General features: G+C 36.0%; 1 protein-coding gene across 1 annotated transcript; it reads right to left on the reverse strand.

The window, feature by feature from the left end:
- Window positions 1–1,508: 1,508 nt before the first annotated feature.
- On the reverse strand, window positions 1,509–12,068 carry LOC125877707 (uncharacterized). Its single transcript, XM_049558934.1, has 15 exons — window positions 10,781–12,068; window positions 10,205–10,345; window positions 9,900–10,036; window positions 9,261–9,468; window positions 8,872–9,109; window positions 8,611–8,761; window positions 8,213–8,503; window positions 6,981–7,223; window positions 4,526–5,828; window positions 3,942–4,082; window positions 3,636–3,799; window positions 2,849–3,056; window positions 2,317–2,554; window positions 2,055–2,205; window positions 1,509–1,948 (listed from the first exon to the last, which is right to left on the reverse strand). The coding sequence occupies exons 1-15, from the start codon at window positions 12,051–12,053 to the stop codon at window positions 1,661–1,663; spliced, it is 5,175 nt and encodes a 1,724-aa protein (XP_049414891.1). The 5' UTR covers window positions 12,054–12,068; the 3' UTR covers window positions 1,509–1,660.
- Between the last annotated feature and the right edge of the window lie 243 nt (window positions 12,069–12,311).

A 12,311-nucleotide genomic window follows, 5' to 3' on the forward strand; every position in this document is an offset into this window, starting at 1 on the left:
TAATTTTGTTCCCAAAGTCTTGCTTCAATAGAGAAGCCAACGTCATGAACTAAATTTTGTTCAATAGACATGTCTTCAAATTCACACACTATTTCTATATTGAATAACCACATTGAATTTTTTTTTATTAATTAAAAATATATCTAGTTTCGCTTATCTAACCCACCAAACACGTAGAAAATTATAGTAACTCAAGTTGATTAATTTCCTACTTTCACCTTGTTGTTGTGTTCATTTTTCTCCATCTAATCTCTCTCATCATTCGCTTAAGATTTATTACCTAATTCAACTAGACTTATTGTTTTTGTGCTTTATTTAATTCGGTCAATCATAAGTTGGTTTGAAAATCTTTTTCATAAATCATAACTTGGTGTTAAGAGCAAATTACTTGTTTATTTCACCGAGAACTTTATTTTTCTAACACTAATTATAAAGTGATAACGTTTTAGGACTTTCTTCTCACTAGTTACATGATGGTTTACAGCCAAATATTTATTCATGATTTGACCGAATTCAAAAGGGTTCGTTGAGTGAAAAATAAAAAAAATGCGATTCCTAACGTCTCCTAACTTAGCCTTAAATAAAAATGCATATTTAAAGAAAAACACACCAATTGGTTGCCCCGACCCGTTATAAATCCGTCTTCGCATTTTCAACTAATTCTCCCGCCAGTATGTGTTCATCTTCCGTCTTAGGGTTTAAAATTGGTGTAAAATTCTGTACTCGGAGAGTCCAATCGAAATTCGGTGTTCATCTGAATCGTAAATCGGCGTCGTCGACGGCGGGGACTTCGAGGTACGATTATTTTTCTTCCATCAATGGCGAAATGCTATTGCTATTGGTCCATAATTTCTTAAATTAACGTGAATACAGGTGTTAACTGTGATTTGTTTCTCCTTCCTTCCAATTTTGATTTATGTGTATGATATTAGTGATAATAGAAGGAAATTTAAATAATGATAAAAGTGATACTTGTTTGATTAAGAAAATTTCTGATCCGAGTTTAAAATCAAAATAATTTTAGCGAATTTGATTTATTTTAATCTTTTGATTGGTATAAAATTTGAATGAACGAATATTTCAAACTATGTCAGATAAACTGGGATCGATGGAGTACACTAGAAGGTGAAAAAATGGATTGTAGTGACTGACAAAACGTGTGGAGAAGTACTAAAAGTAAGTCAATTTGGGGATAGATTGAAATCTGTAGATAATATTGTTGTAGTTAAGAACAGTTTTAGGGACTGGCGAGGCTTCATTATATTTCATGAATCTTGTGTTTGGATTTGAGATTGTTGTTCTTGAATTCGATTAATGTGATTACTCTCTTGCTACTCCGACAGTGTTTTTCCATAAACTGATTGCAGCATCAAATTTTGCTTGAGGTAAATATCATGACTCAACTTATATTGGAAGTTACAAAAAACGAAAGCAAATTATTCTATCAAACAAAGTGATGCCTTAGTACTAACTATTACATATGACAAGGAAACAAAATTTAAATGAGATTGAGAAGTAACAGCCAATTAACACTTTCAAATTTACATATGTTTGAAATAGCTGATATACCAAATATTTTTTTACCACATTTCTACAAAGAATAAAAGAAAAGATTTTTTACAACTGCAAGCTTGTTGAAAGCAAGTGAAACAATATTTTCTTATCGGTCTACCAACATTGTGATGGGGGTCTCAGTATGGCTAGACGAGAGTTCACCATCCGGTGCATCTGTTTCAATGTAAAAACCTGGCCGTTTAGCCTGTGGCAATACACCTTTATTGTTTAACATCATAACCACAGAAGACATACTTGGACGATCTTCTGGACATTGTTGGACACATAATAGACCAACACAGATTGATCGTTCCACTTCAGGTGTTGAACAAGAATTCCCTAGGTATTCATCAAGTAGTTTTGTTGACCTGCCTTCTTTATAGAGTTTCCATGCCTGTAGATTACACGATTTATTAACACTGACTAGATTTGCAGATATCTGTTACTAGAAGATAACATAAGACCAAAGGATAAGTAAAATGAAACTCATCAAATCTTACAAGTCCAAGTAGATTAAGGTTGTGGTCTGGATGAGAGAATCTTCTGTTGCTTTTCCCACTCACAATTTCCAATATTAAGATACCAAAGCTAAATACATCTGATTTTACTGAGTATCTCCCGTGCAATGCATATTCCGGTGAGAGGTACCCACTGCATAGAAATGTAAACAAAAAATAGAATTACTAATGCTGGAAAACGTACCTAATATCTCAAAACTCTTCTTAGGTTCAAATTTCTAGCTATCAAGTATAAGGTTCTTACTGTGTTCCAACAACTTGGTTTGTCTTGTCCCCAATGTCATTCCCATCACATATTTTTGCAATGCCAAAGTCTGATATCTTTGGATTCATGTCCTTGTCTAACAAGATATTGTTAGCTTTCAGATCTCTGTGGATTATCCTCAATTGAGAATCTTGATGCAGATACATAAGTCCCCGAGCTATGCCATTGATAATGTGAAATCGTTTAGGCCAGTCTAATACCTTGCTTTGTATGTCATCTGCCAAATAATGTTGGGTCATTAACACACTAAATAGGTTTAGTGGAAGGTAGTATTAAAACCTAAAACAAAATCAGTTCCTTGCTGATGGAAACATATTACGAGAAGTTTGAACTACCAAGTATGTAATTATTAGGCTCATATACAACTGGGGTCTTAGTTCTCTCCTTACATTTTTTTTCCTGCTTTATGGGGATTTTGAAGTTGGAAGAAAATCAGTGTATGCCTATAGGCATCAATTCACTGAAATGCAATTATTATTCAAATGCATGATATTGGATTGAGAAGTTGTACCAAATATAAATGAATCAAGACTCCCATTTGGCAAGTACTCATAAATCAACATTTTTTCTTCCCCTTCAATGCAACAGCCAAGAATCTTCACCAGATTCCTTTGCTGAAGTTTAGCAATATATAAAACTTCATTTTTGAACTCTTTTTCTCCTTGTGTAGAAGTTTTAGACAACCGCTTGACGGCTATTTCCTGTCCTTCAAGTATGCCCTAAACATCACAATCTCTGCATGTTAATATTTTCAATACCTAAGTTGATCAAAATCTCCGTTAACAAATTTAGGTCAAATGTGCCAAATCTCTATTATAAGTTCATTATATTTTAGTTTAGCCCTAAGATAATCTTCTTTAAAACTAAAACTAAAGTCTATAAGAAATATTCGCCCTTTTGATGCGGGAACAAGTTGCCACTTGTCACCATGGAAAGATGAACAAATAAATGACTACAAAGAACAAATGACTCTCTTCTTAAACAAACTATATCCTCAACACTTTAATCTGCAGTTCCACCCAAAGGGTGATGGGTTACTCTTGCAGCACTTTCTTGAAAATGCTAAAGGCTCTATATTGACTAACTTGGGACAACACTTATTGAAAAGCTAGACTAGTGGTTCTTGGATACATTCTGAGAAGGATATCCCCCATATCCCAACCTTTCTTCCCTTAGCTATTGTATAGGTCTCCTTTTGGTTTCACAAAGCAAAGGCTTATACCTTTGATCATACAACTCCTATATTGTATTTAAAGAAGAAGGTTTACTCTGAAGACCCAGGTCTTAAGTGTATATACCTTGTAAACAGGTCCAAAGCCCCCCTCTCCAATCTGTCTGTCAATTGAAAAGTTATTGGTAGCCTTTGCTATGGTAGATAAGTCGAACAGTGGTATTTCAAATTCTTCAGTGCAATTGCCACGGTTGTAATTCATCTTGTAATTGCCACTGTATCCTGACCTTCCTGCCAAAACCAAATGACATAATTTTGCCTATAAGAGAAAGCGAATGAAGTGAAAGTTCTTTTCAGTATAATTTAAATGTCTTTTCCTCTATTTTGCTTAGACTTTAGATGTCAAGAAAAAATTAAGGGGTATCCAGCTTACCTTTGTTTTTGAGCTCTAAAGCCTTCTTCCTTCTTCTATGGTAGACCACCAGAGTAAAGAATACCAGAATCAAACAAACTGATAATGGTAGAATCCAGAAAAGTACTTTCCTTTTCTTTCCATCTGATTGCTCCAGACTATCTGCAAGTATCAATTCAACAAACATAAATAATAAATTGCAATTATCCTATCCATCGAAGATGATTTTTATTTTGAGTTTTAAAAGGTTCTGCAAGCCTTTGGAGTACTGCACATCCTTTTTAGTTTGTTGAGGTTGAGTTGTCAAGGTTCTTCAATTCCTTGTGTAATGCAAGTCATATCAAATGCTTGTTCTATAGTCATCATGCTTGCAGATTTGGCTTATAAATTCATACCAACTTCACTCAAAAATAGTTGCTTTCTGTACTGCTATTATTTGGTAGTTATGGGCTATATATGGTAGGAGTTGGCAGTAGATAGTATCATAGTAAGCATAGGCACAAAACTACAGTCTGCTTTATTAAAGTGCCTGCAACCTTAAATTCCTTTACTATCTTCAGGCAATCTATCAAAAAAATAAATAAATTAAGTTGCAACAAGCCAACCTGATTCAGAAGAAGCCATTCTAATGTAGATATCTTGCCCTCCGTTGGGCCCCTGCCGAATGTCAAGCAGATCCTTGAACCACAATAAGCATCCACTTCCTCCGTTGAGTATGTCAGAATTGGAGTAAGCCATACAAGAACAATTTTTAGAGCAGGTATTCTTGCATTCTTCTAGTGTCATAGCCACATTGGACCAGGAATTCCGTGTGTCTGGCAATTTGATATGCGAATACTTCAAAAATACATCTTCTTGGAGGCAATTTAGTTCAGTTCTCCGAACACAGCCACCTGACCAGTCTTTCCTCTTCCAAGCATCACTATTGTTGGGCACAAATTTGTCTAAGCATCCACATTCTGGAGAATCTTGACTGTTGCAGCTGCCATATGCGCCACACAACTTATACATATCACAGTTATTAGCGGGTATTAAGAGGAAAGGGATCCAACCTTGGTCTCCATCACCCCAAGTCCAAACCTGTAGGACTCCATTGTGACTTAATGTCAACCTCACGAGAATTGAAGTTGTGAGGTTATATCCAAAATACACCTCTGTCTTACTTGAATATACTCCAAATGTATAGGAAGGACCTTCTCTTGAGTTTTGGTTCCCACTGAAAGAGCGACCATTCCATGGTCCAGAACGGTATACTACATCCGAGCCCTTCTTCAGGATATTCTGTGGGTAACCAGAAGGATCACAGTGGTATGTAGAATCACCGGGAGCTGGATCCTCATCATTCTTCCATGATGACAAGTACACCTCTCTGCCAGTCGCAAAGTTCCTACCAAGCTTCATGCCTGCTAATAGCGTATCCGTTGGGTGATCAAAGCTCTGCCATATCAAATTCCCCGGGCTATCATCACCAGCTTCTTTGACAATAAGATTTCCAGAATCTAGCAACTGCGCTACAGGATTCTGCACAGATCTAGTGGTATTAGTTGACCACACAACATGGCTAGTGCCATTGACAAGGACAAGAATTCCTGGCTTGATTATTTTCAAGATACCTAATCCACCAGTCAAAGGAGCTTCTCTGTTGGCAACCCACACCACTGTCCTAACAGATGTGTTCTTATACCACATACCCACATAGCGATTTTTTGAATTACCTGGACTGAAGAACCCCATTTCGAATATTCCACCAGTTGAAGCAACATTATCATCACCATCTTTCAGAAAATGAGTTGTAGTTATTGTATCTGTAGCGCCAAAGCTTCGGTTGATGAAACACAAACACAGGAGCAAAGATAAGTAAAAACTTTCCCTTAGTAATGCCTTCATGCTTTGAGATCCAATTTTTTTCTATGTCAAATGCAGCATAGTAATGACACTTTTAACTTGTTTTCAGACAGTGAATCTTACAAGAAGAAACTGAACAAACGAGTGTTAAAATAGCCATCACTTGAGCTTTCTAACATATGAAAGAGTATTATTTGAAAGGAGTGAAAGGTCTATGACTATGAAAAGTCTTAGCTTTTTAATGAGAGTTGAGGCTGCTTCAAGTCATGGCTGCTTATAAAAAAAGTTAATGGCTGCTTTTGGTGGACTTTTGAGTATATATTTTACGATTAATTTAGTAAAATGCATATCTGCTCTGAGCAGTATCAAACATGAGGAAAATGTTGCTGCAGTTCAAAGATAATGGGGTCTTCATAGATTGCTATAAAATCTGACTGGATAATAACCAAGACTAAACGGGGGCTGTTGTGGAATTAAGAAATATTATAGGTGGTCAATAGTTCTTGACTTTTTGAGCATGAAAGAATTAGATAATATTTTAATATCTTGTTAGAAATTGTAATAATTTTATGTCCTAGCAAGTTTTCCGAATAAAATTTCAGAAAAAAGTGAAAAGTATTCGTGGTTAAATGGGCATTAATATAAAGGACTATATTTTTCTTTAGAGGTACCTTAAAATTCTATAACATTAATAATTGAATATAACTCGATCGGCCTTACATATTTCATTTCTTTCCTCCTCTCTCCCTATGTATAACTATAAAAGGCTACTAACAATTTTGATCTAATTATTGATAAATTTTAATTCTAATTCTTGTGGTATTTGACGGCACATATTTAACTTTCAATTACTTGAAATGTGCACTATGATCCCTTAGCTTGAGAATAGCACAAAAAATTGAAATTATTAATTTTTCTATCATTTAATTATTCATGTGTTGTGTTAAGAGGATGATATGCCTTTAAAAAAGTTCAAATATCCATATTTCCTACGTAAATAAATCAAAATCACACATTTTAGTCAACAAGATTAAATGTGTTGAGAGTAATACTCACCCCGTTCATTTTTATTAATTCAGTTGCATATTCTTCAAGAAATAATGATCATGATTGACTTAGATTATTTGATGACAATATCTATATTAATTGATGTTTAGTTAGGTAGCCTAAAACATTGAAAATATAAGGACAAAAATGAACGGCACCACCAGACACCTGTTCGCATGAATTACGCATCAGTGGAGGGAAAATCCAACTAAACTCCTCATTTCCCTCTCTTTCGTTTTGCCCGATCATCAACCCTTTGTCAAATCCCCTATCATTTTCATCTAATTCTACTGCCGATATGCATTCATCTGTATCTATGAGGAAGTTCATCTTTGATTCATAAATTGGTGTAAAGTTGTATAATTGAAGTTGTACCTCCATTTCCTTTTTCAGTGCTCGGCGCAGACGAAGCTTTTTTAGCTCATAATCAGGCGAATCCAATCAAAATTCAGTGCTCCGAATCGGCCAACGCTACCGGCGGCTAACTCGTGGTACGAATATTTTTCTTTTATCAATTACGAAATGCTATTGCTACAATTAACGTTATATATAATCTGTGCACATTGTAGAACAGGGGTTAAGTACCGAAACTTATTGCTCCCTCGTTCCCCTTTAAAATGATTGGACATGGAGTAATTGTGATTTGCTATAGATTATAATATGACAGTCCATGGCTCCTTCAGTGTCGTTTTTTTCTTTTTCCCTGAGAAGAGCGTCTATCAGAAGCAACCTCTCTATCTCGAGGTAGGGGTAAGGTATGCATACATTCAACCCTTTCCAGATCATGTTGTTGTTATTATAGTAATGACAATAGAAAGGAAATTAAGTACAAGTAATGACTAAAATGATACTAGTTTGATTGAGGAAATGTCTCATCAAAGTTTAAAACCTGAATTTGATTTATTGAAAGTTGTGAGCTGTATAGAATTGGAATGAATGGACATTTGGGAACGTTTCAAACTATAAAGATGTTGTATAAATTGGGACAATGGATTACATTGGAGAGAGAAATACTGATTGTAGTGACGGACAAAATCCATTAGTAAAGTACTAAAACTAAAACAGTTTTGCGATAGATTAAAATCCATAGATCATATCACCATGTTAAGAACAGTTTTATGGACTGATGTAACATTATCTTTTTCTATGGAGCTTGTGTTTGGGTTTGAGGCTAATGTTCTTGAACTTGATTTGTTGGTTAACCTATTCCTTGTATTGAGAAGAAACAGCCAATCAGAAAGCTTTCATATTTACATATGTGTGAGTCAGTTTGACATAGTTAATACACCAATAAGGCAAAGCCATACACAAAATTTTCACCACACTTCTACAAAGAATTAAAGAAAAGGTTATTAAAACTGCAAGCTTGTTGTGGAAGCGAGTGGACAAATATTTTCTTATCGGGCAGCTAATATTGTGATGGGGGTCTCACTCACTGTATTCTGTGCATATAATTCACCATCTGGTGCATCTCTTTCTATGTAAAAACCTGGCTGTTTAGCCTGTGGCAATTCACCTTCATTGCTTAACATCATAACTGCAGAAGACATACTTGGACGGTCTTCTGGACTTTGTTGGACACATAATAGACCAACACAGATTGATCGTTCCACTTCGGTTGTTGAACAAGAATCACCTAGGTATTCATCAAGTAGTTCTGTTGACCTACCTTCTTTATAGAGTTTCCATGCCTGTAGATTACAAGATTTATTAGCATTTGACTAGATTTGCAGATATCTGCTACTAGGAGATAACATAACACCAAAGGATAAGTAAAATAAAACTAATCAAATCTTACATGTCCAAGTAGATTAAGGTTGTGATCCGGATGAGAGAATCTTCTGTTGCTTTTCCCACTCACAATTTCCAATATTAAGATACCAAAGCTAAATACATCTGATTTTACTGAGTATCTCCCGTGCAATGCATATTCTGGTGAGAGGTATCCACTGCATAAAAATGTGAACAAAATATAGAATTACTAATGCTAGAAAACATGCTTAATATCTCAAAACTCGTCATAGGTTCAATTCCTAACTACCCAGTTGAAGGTTCTTACTATGTTCCAACAACTCGGTTTGTCTTGGCTCCATTGTCATTCTCTTCACATATTTTTGCTATCCCGAAGTCTGATATCTTTGGATTCATGTCCTTGTCTAACAAGATGTTGTTAGCTTTCAGGTCTCTGTGGATTATTCTCAATTGAGAATCTTGATGCAGATACATAAGTCCCCGAGCTATACCATTGATAATGTGAAATCGCTTAGGCCAATCTAATACCTTGCTTTGTGCGTCATCTGCCAAATAATGTTGGATCATTAACACTCAAGTAGGTATAGTGGAAGGTACTATTGAAACCTAAAACAAAATCAGTTCTTTGTCGATGGAAAAATAATACGAGAGTACAATTATTATTCAAATGCTTAATATTGGATTGAGAAGTTGTACCAAATATAAATGAATCAAGACTCCCATTCGGCAAATACTCATAGATCAACATTTTTTCCTTCCCTTCAATGCAGCAGCCAAGAATCTTCACCAGATTTCTGTGCTGAAGTTTGGCAATATATACAACTTCATTTTTGAACTCATTTTCTCCTTGTGTGGAAGTTCTAGATAACCGCTTGACAGCTACTTCCCCTCCTTCAAGTATGCCCTAAACATCACAATATCTGCATGTTAATATTTTGAATATTTAAGTTGATCAAAATGTCGGCTCACTATAAAGGTTTAAGATGCAGAAGAGAGAGATAATTTAACTCGGAAAAATAGATCCGGAGAATGTTTAGATATGTACAAGTTCATGCACCATGCACCAGAAGGATATCCCCCCTAAAGACTCTAGACTGACTAACTTGAGCTAATTGTCAACAACACTTTGGAAAAGCTAAGATAGTGGTTCTAGGACACATTCTGAGAAGGACATCCCCCATATCCCCACCTTTCTTCCCTTAGCTATTGTATCTGTCTCCTTTTGGTTTCACAAAGCAAAGGTTTTTGTCATTACACCTTTGATCATACAACTCCTAAATTGTGTCTAAAGATGAAGCTTTACTCTGAAGGACAAGGTTTTAAGTGTGTGTATACCTTGTAAACAGGTCCATAGCCTCCCTCTCCAATCTGTCTGTCAATTGAAAAGTTATTGGTAGCGTTTGCTATGGTAGATAAGTCAAACAGTGGTATTTCAAATTCTTCAGCGCAATTGCCCCCACATCCTGTCCTTCCTGCCAAAACCAAATGATGTAATTTTGCTTCTAAGATATAGAAAATGAAGTGAATGTTGTCTAAGTTGCGAATATCAGACAACTATGAAGATCTTTTTACTAATATTTAAATGTCTATTCCTCTATTTTGCTTAGATGTCAAGGAAAAAAAAGGGGGATCCAGCTTACCTTTGTTTTTGAGCTCTAAAGCCTTCTTCCTTCTTCTATGGTAGATCAGCAGACTAAGGAGTACCAGAATCAGACCAACTGATAATGGCAGAATCCAGAAAAGTACTTTTCCTTTCTTTCCATCCGATTCCTCCTGATTATCTGCAAGTATCCATTTAAACTAAGACAAATAATGGATTTCAATCTCTCTCAAATCCATTGGAGAGATGATTTCTTATTCTGAGTTATTAAGGGTTCTGCAAGCCTTTGGAGTACTGCATATCAAGTGCTTGTTCTATAGAAAACTAAGTGCTTACCAATTAGTTCTAAAAAATTGAACAGGGTCTAACCAGTCATATGCTTGTAGATTCAGCTTATTAGTTCAGACCAACTTCATTCTAAAGGAGTCGCTTTCCGTTCTACTATAATTTGTTAGTTCCTGGCTATATAAGGTAGGAGCTGGCAGTTGATACTACTAGATGTTTACAAGCATAGGCACAAAAATACAGTCTGCTTTATTCAAAGTGCTTGCAACCCCAAATTCCTTTACTATCTTCAGGTAATCTATCAAAAATCTTTAAGTAGCAACAAGCCAACCTGATTCAGAAGCAGCCATTCTTATGTAGATCTCTTGCAGTCCGTTGGTTCCCTTCCGAATGTCAAGCAGATCCCCGAACCACAATAAGCATCCACTTCCTCGTATGTCAGGGTTTGAGTAAGCCATACAAGAGCAATTTTTTGAGCAGATATCCTTGCATTCTTCTAGTGTCATAGTCACATTGGACCAGGAATTCCGTGTGTCTGGCAATTTAATATGCGAATACTTCAAAAATACATCTCTTTGAAGGCAATTTAGTTTAGTTTTCCGAACACAGCCACCTGACCAATCTTCCCTCTTCCAAGCATCACTATTGTTGGGTACAAATTTATCTAAGCATCTACATACTGGAGAATCTTGACTGTTGCAGCTACCATATGCGCCACACGAATTATAAACCTCACATTTATCTGCTGGTACTAAGATCAAAGGTACCCAACCCTGTTCTCTGTCACCCAAAGTCCAAATCTGTAGAATTCCATTATGACTTACTGTCAACCTCACAAGAACTGAAGATGTGAGCTTATACAAAAAGTACACCTCTGTCTTACTTGAATATACTCCATATGTATAGAAAGTACCTAGTCTCGAGTTTTGTGTTCCACTGAAATATCGACCATTCCACGGTCCAGAGCTATACACAACATCTGAGCCCTTCTTCACAATAGTCTGTGGGTAACCAGTAGGATCACAGTGGTATGTATAATCACCCGGAGCTGGATCCTCCTCATTCTTCCATGATGACAAGTACACCTCTCTGCCAGTTACAAAATTCCTCCCAAGCTTCATGCCTGCTAATAGCGTATCCGTTGGGTGATCAAAACTCTGCCATATCAAATTCCCCGAGTTATCATCACCAGCCTCTTTAACAACAAGATTTCCAGAATCTAGCAACTGCGCGACAGGATTCTGCACCAATCTAGAGGTATTAGTTGACCACACAACATTGTTAGTCCCATCAACAAGGACAAGTCGAGACTTAATTATTTTCAAGATACCTGATCCACTCCTCAAAGGAGCTTCTCTATTGGCAACCCACACCACAGTCCTATCAGATACGTTCTTGTACCACATACCGACATAGCGATTTTCCGAATTATCTGGACTGAAGAACCCCATTTCAAATATTCCACCAGGTGAAGTAATATTATCATCACCATCTTTTAGAAAATGAGTTGTAGCTATTGTATCTGTAGCACCAAAGCTTTGATGGATTGAATGCAAACACAAGAACAAGAATAATAAGAAACTTTCCCATAGTAATGCCTTCATGATTTTACATCCAAAAAAATTATCTAAGTTTATTTGATTTAATTAGATATTTTTGTTTTTCTAGAAACACTTCTATACATCCCCTTTTCCTTTCCGTGAGACCAACCAAACTTTTTGGACCGCACATTTTTTCCCTTTGTACTACCTCCCCTCAAAATTGAAAGTCAAAGCATCAGCTTGACCACCTTTAAAATTTTACATTCGTTTCAAAAAGACTAATCTTGTTTGACTTAATACGGAATTTAAGAAAATAAAGAA

The sequence above is a fragment of the Solanum stenotomum genome, chromosome 9, assembly GCF_019186545.1.
Source record: "Solanum stenotomum isolate F172 chromosome 9, ASM1918654v1, whole genome shotgun sequence".
Lineage (NCBI taxonomy): Eukaryota > Viridiplantae > Streptophyta > Magnoliopsida > Solanales > Solanaceae > Solanum > Solanum stenotomum.

Bases quoted from the DNA above. Each gene is read 5' to 3' on its own strand.
- LOC125877707 (XM_049558934.1), bottom strand. From the start codon at position 12,053: ATGAAGGCATTACTATGGGAAAGTTTCTTATTATTCTTGTTCTTGTGT. The intron at 4,083-4,525 runs GTTGGCTTGTTG...TGATACTTGCAG, and splicing joins AATGGCTTCTTCTGAATCAG to ATAGTCTGGAGCAATCAGAT. The intron at 2,555-2,848 runs GTACAACTTCTC...ATTATTTGGCAG, and splicing joins TCTTGATTCATTTATATTTG to ATGACATACAAAGCAAGGTA.